This window comes from Nerophis lumbriciformis, linkage group LG05 (genome assembly GCF_033978685.3).
Source record: "Nerophis lumbriciformis linkage group LG05, RoL_Nlum_v2.1, whole genome shotgun sequence".
Taxonomy (NCBI): domain Eukaryota; kingdom Metazoa; phylum Chordata; class Actinopteri; order Syngnathiformes; family Syngnathidae; genus Nerophis; species Nerophis lumbriciformis.
In genome coordinates this window covers 37,179,137-37,184,331 of record NC_084552.2, presented here as the reverse complement: position 1 = coordinate 37,184,331, position 5,195 = coordinate 37,179,137, and the positions used below count along the sequence as shown (strand labels likewise).

Here is a 5,195-nt window from a genome sequence, read left to right as displayed (position 1 = left end):
AAAAGTCAAATATGTGACGCTGGCCTTCTCTTGATGAAACAAGTACACAACCATTTAGTTCATCACACTTTTAATGAATTTTTTTTTAGCTATTCACATTATTACACACAGACTGCTATGGATGGATGGATAGAGACTGCTGATATGTTCACTTAGAAGAAAATATAGTGTCTTATTATTTTGAGACAGGAGCTTGTCTTGTTGTCCCATCAAACTGGAACTCGGGGGCGTTGCACATCCCCCCTCTGATGTCGCTGCTTCTCCAGAACAAAGTGGACCAACTTCTTGACCCACGAGGACTGAGGGTCCAGACAGATCCGCTGGCCATTCGCCAGGATGGCTCTGCTCAGAAAGATTAGACATTTCAGCTCTTCTCAATAGGGTCTTGTGGAACTCCTGGTAAAGTTTGAATTCTTGTTTAGTAAAAACGGACTCGGTAAAGAACATCCAGCGAGCATCAGGAAGTACTGAATTGAGCCAAAAGCTTGGGACATGTCAAAGGTCGAGAAGACTTACATGACCTCCGCGTTGGTGCAGTGTGGCCCTTCAGACACCAGCCTGATGCTCCGCAGGCTGTCCGGTGGTATGACCCTGGTCTCGAACTGCAGGCAGCGGCAGTGTGTGTTGTAGTCACGGCTCAGGGGTGGCATGCCTAAAATATCAGGTCACTCAACTCAAAATGCTGATGAAGCAGTTTTGACTCCTTAAGAAGGAAGATGACATGCAATGACCGTGTGTTTGTTTGCTTACCGCAAACGAGGGCGAGCATGCTGCCGAATGTGAGCAAGGTGCAGATCTTCATGGTGTGTGTGCTCCTCAAGCATTTTCTGCACTATTTATGCATGAAAAAGTCATGTGACCTGCCTCAGAATAGGACTGAAGTTAGTCATGGGATGCAAACTTCTGATGTTGGATCAATGTCAACATGCACTTTCACTTCCTCATAGCTTCCCCAGCTAGTTGTGTGTGTGTGTGTGTGTGTGTGTGTGTGTGTGTGGGGTGGGGGTGATGAGGACATTTTGGGGACGGGGCCACCCCATTAGTGACTTTATCCCTGACCACAGGCCCCCATCCCTCTACACCCACCTCGCCATTAGAGGAAGCAAACAAAGAGGATGCGTGTGGTTCAATTGAAAGATGCTGCTGTTGCTCCTAGGGACTTTCCTTCTTATTATGGGATTCATCAGCTGGCTCCATCATGACTATCATCAGGTCCGACGCGTGTTCGTGATCTTTGTCATCTGGATGTACCTTCCCCCTCTCGGCCGCCGCCATTAGTGGTGGCCTTTATGACGCTGCCACAATAGTGGCTGGATCATGCAAAGCCTCAACAAAATAAACACTCATGCTGACACACGCACGCACACACAAATTCACTAGCACACACATGTTTAGGGTGAAAAAGACACGGTGAGACACAATAATGGACGTGTGTACATGTGGGTCTTTCAATCCTTTATTTGGCTGAGATTGGAGGATTGTCAAAGTGGCATTAAAGCATTTAAGCTGCATTTTTTATTTGTTTTAATGTAACTTGCAGATAAAGCAGTCAACTTCCCAGCTTGAACGTCCATCCTCAGGCTTCCACAGTGAGCGTGGCCTCCCCGTGCACCTGCCTGAGAGTGGGACAGTCCAGGGTGGCGATCAGCCGGCTGGTGCCCGCCCTCTGCGGGCTGAAGAACTCGCTCCAAGTGATGGAGGAGCCTCCTGTAATGAGCCTGACAGCAGCAAACAAAGCTGAGTAAGCGGATTCAGACCAGAACACGCAATTTCCACTAGCGCGGGGCTCACCTGTAGTGCTTTGACGTAGGCATCATGATTCCAGATCCTTCCATGCGAATGTTGACATCCTCAAGGCTGGTGGTGAAGGGGTTGGTAAACTCCACGACTACCATCATCTCCTCGTTCACCACAGCGGGGCCTGACACCTGACATGACACACACACACACACACACACACACACACACACACACACACACACACACACACACACCATTGGCATTGGAGCACTTTGTGAGGTTGAGCAGGGTCTCGCTGAGTCTCCACCTTGACGCTGAGTACGGGATTATGCAGACGAACGACTTTCATGGCGGTGACAATGTGGCCTGTCTCAGTGACCTTCCCTGTGACGATGAAGTGCAAGTTGGACTGCTCCACCAGCAGCTTCATGTACTGCTTGGCCTCCACGCTCACAGACTCCTTCACACCTGCATGGAACAAAGCTGTTTTCTCTTTCATGTCCATCATATCCCCTTTTACCGCCACTCCATCATTTACTTTGGCCCGACCCAATCTTGATGGTGGGGGTGGTGAACAAGAACTCGGAGCTGGTGACGCCAGTGTAGTAGATCACGCTGCCACTGATATAGGCCTCCACGGTGCGCCGATGGTTGCTGCGATTAACAAACTCCAGACTCAACTGGAAGTCGTTGCCCAGGCTGACCTCCAAGTTGGACAGAAGAAGGTCAACATCCGCAATTGGAGGGTTGGACGTCTCTCTTAGGCAGCTGTACATCTCTGCTTTCTCCAGAACCGTGCGTTCTTCAGCGCTGCCTGCATGGGGGCGATGACATGTTGGTGTGTTCCAGAGTGGGATGGTTAAATAAGAGAGGCTCCTAAGCCACCTTCAGGAAACTTGTACTGCTCAGTGATGTCACGGCGGTCCTGCGTGCCGGCTGCTTTTGTCAAAACCAAGCGGCCGACATGGGAGCGATTCACCTTGACTGTTTCCATGGTTCCGTCTCTCCTCCGGGAATAAAACACCATGTCACTGTTCACCTGCGGGGAGAGGGCGTCAAAGGGCACCATGTTGGCTCCACCATGGCTCAGACACTTACTCACTCACCTCAGCAAATACAAAGGGCGCGTCAAAGGGGTAGCAGATGTAACCGTGTTTGATGGCGTGGACTGATGCTGGGCCGCATCTGTACATGCCTTTAAGAAGACCTCACGTTTGCATGAGAACTATGACTTGAATTATTTGTCATAGTTACCATCACTGGTCTCCTGCGGTGTTGCATCCACAACCTGCCAACCTCCAAAGCCGGCGGGGAGGTCCGGTCTGGACATGTAGGACTCAGTCCAGCAGTGATAGTTCCTGATAGCGCCGACATGGAAGCACAGCGTGATTAGAGTAGACCAGGCTTGATAAGTTTGAAACCAGGCTTTTTTGTACCAGATGGAGTCCCGAGTGCGGCTGCGATCCATGCGACCGTTGTCATCCAGGATGACATCCGTCTTCAGGTTTCCATCGTTGTCATGGGCGGAGACAAAGTTGGTGACGACTCGAGATGGAATTCCCAGGCAGCGCAGGACTGCAAAACCAAAGAAGAGTTGACACACAAATTCAAGAAGAAAAAAGTCAGGACCGCACGGAGGAGCTCTCACAGCTGTTAAAGACGCCGGCGTAGACCCAGCACTGAGCGTAGCAGACTGGAATCTTTCTGTTTGCGTAGGTGAGGAGGATCTCTGTGCTGCCCGTCCAGGCAGTGGGCGCTACCCCGTAAGTGTAGTTGCCACTCCAGTTCCCAACCAGCACACCGCCATCGTCCCGATTGTCCAGCTATGTTGGAATTTGACTTGTTTAAAGTTTGCACTTGTGCTCAAAGAGAAACTGAATTCACTCACCATGGCAGATGCCTTTCTGGCCACCTTGATGGGATCTCCTCGGTTGGCAATGGGCATCTCAGACCTGTCCAGGATGTATAGGCACGCATCGAGGACGCCATAGTTAAACTGGACACAAGAACAACACAGTGCAAAAAGTTAGCCATTTGAAAATACGAGCGGTTGATTTCACTTTCACCTGTCCATAGTTCCAGTGCCTCTCAGCAACGTCATCATGGGAGCCATGGTAGATGATTCCCGTCTCGGTCATCACGCACTCCTCCCTCTCGGTGTCATCATCCAGAAACACGGCATCAGCTAAGGAAAGACAACACCAGCTCATGTTCCTGCTTGTCGGGGCTGGCGGGGGGGGGGGCGTGTTCTGGCAGTCTAAACTTACCGGCTGCCCAGGGGTTAAAGAGGACGTAGACATCGCGGCTTTTATCCCGCTTGGTCCTGCGGATGCCGAAGGGGGTCACCACAGCAACGTACATGTGGTACTTGCCCACAATGCAGGTGGCGGTGGGTATGATACCCATAATGAGCATGTTGTCAGAGGTCTGGATGATGCGCCCCTGCCAAGGACTCCGGCGCTCTTCAGTGGGGAAAACGGGGATGTAGGTGTTCTTGCTGTACTGAGGACTGGCACCTGAGAGACAAGACCAGACGACGGTGATTGACATGTTCGTGGATCTGTGTGAACATGTTGGCTCACCGATGACAAACTCCACAGCAATCTTGTCCTTGTTTGCATCGTAGGGACGGTTAAAGGTGATTTTGATCTGGAACTCTTGTGCTCTGCGCACGATAAGATATTCAGAGTGGTACATGGCTGTGTGGTGGAGAACCTTGTTGGTCTCGTCTCGTTTCCTCATCATGTCCACATCCCAGACGTCTAGGAACTCTGGACACACACATTTTATATTTAGATTACATATACGTCTTGTGTGTTTGAAGCTAGATTAGTGAGTGAGTTGTTAGCTGTCAATCATGCACTGGTATCTTTTATGTGCAGCTGTGAGAGAGCGTGATGAGATGACAGGAAGCAGGAAGTGAGTTTATCCTGTCAAGAGTGTCAATCAAGTGTCAAACCTTTCATGGAAGATGAGCAGCTATGCTGCTTGCAAGACATATCTTTTTCCAGCCAGATGTCCCTTACCAGTCATAGGTGGAAGTCCTCTTGGTCCGACCGCGCCAAAGAGCTCAAACTCGGGGATGTCATATTCAGCCGAGTTGGTGTTGGCAATGGGAGCAGAGGTGCGGCCACGGTTGCTCACCTTGACATCGGGATTGGTAGGTGCAGATGGGGCGGTAGAGGGGTTGGTTGTGGTGGCAGATTGATCAGACATGCTGGTGACAGTTCTAGAAGACAAAGGGCAAATAAATTACATAATGGCCTGGTGTATAAACCTTCCAAGGAAAAGGAACTCCGACATTTAATGCCGACTCAGATCATTAATAAGTGAAATTGGCCGATACCGATCACATCTATTACCTGTACACTTTTTCATTTATTTATGGTGAGTGCTGTTGACAGTTCAACATCATTAACACAATATTTAAACTAGTTAATTCTTCTCTTTTATTA

The 5,195-nt window shown here is 49.9% G+C and overlaps 2 protein-coding genes across 3 annotated transcripts; both read right to left on the bottom strand.

Annotated features, from left to right (window-relative positions):
- Positions 1 to 53: 53 nt before the first annotated feature.
- cxcl19 (chemokine (C-X-C motif) ligand 19) lies at positions 54 to 912 on the bottom strand. The gene is made up of 3 exons (XM_061960570.2): positions 751 to 912; positions 517 to 652; positions 54 to 342 (listed from the first exon to the last, which is right to left on the bottom strand). Exons 1-3 carry the CDS (start codon positions 800 to 802, stop codon positions 210 to 212), a joined length of 321 nt encoding a protein of 106 aa, XP_061816554.1. The 5' UTR covers positions 803 to 912; the 3' UTR covers positions 54 to 209.
- Positions 913 to 1,443: 531 nt separating this feature from the next.
- Positions 1,444 to 4,975, bottom strand: f13a1b (coagulation factor XIII, A1 polypeptide b). Of its 2 annotated transcripts, none has more exons than XM_061960562.2 (14): positions 4,885 to 4,975; positions 4,323 to 4,511; positions 4,008 to 4,256; positions 3,807 to 3,925; positions 3,629 to 3,736; positions 3,389 to 3,563; positions 3,177 to 3,315; positions 2,995 to 3,098; positions 2,847 to 2,935; positions 2,626 to 2,779; positions 2,279 to 2,554; positions 2,048 to 2,208; positions 1,792 to 1,928; positions 1,444 to 1,718 (listed from the first exon to the last, which is right to left on the bottom strand). In XM_061960562.2, exons 2-14 carry the CDS (start codon positions 4,483 to 4,485, stop codon positions 1,577 to 1,579), a joined length of 2,016 nt encoding a protein of 671 aa, XP_061816546.1. In that variant the 5' UTR covers positions 4,486 to 4,511; positions 4,885 to 4,975; the 3' UTR covers positions 1,444 to 1,576. The 2 variants fall into 2 exon arrangements, with proteins under 2 accessions (XP_061816546.1, XP_061816545.1); XM_061960561.2 differs by having other exon boundaries at positions 4,767 to 4,956.
- Between the last annotated feature and the right edge of the window lie 220 nt (positions 4,976 to 5,195).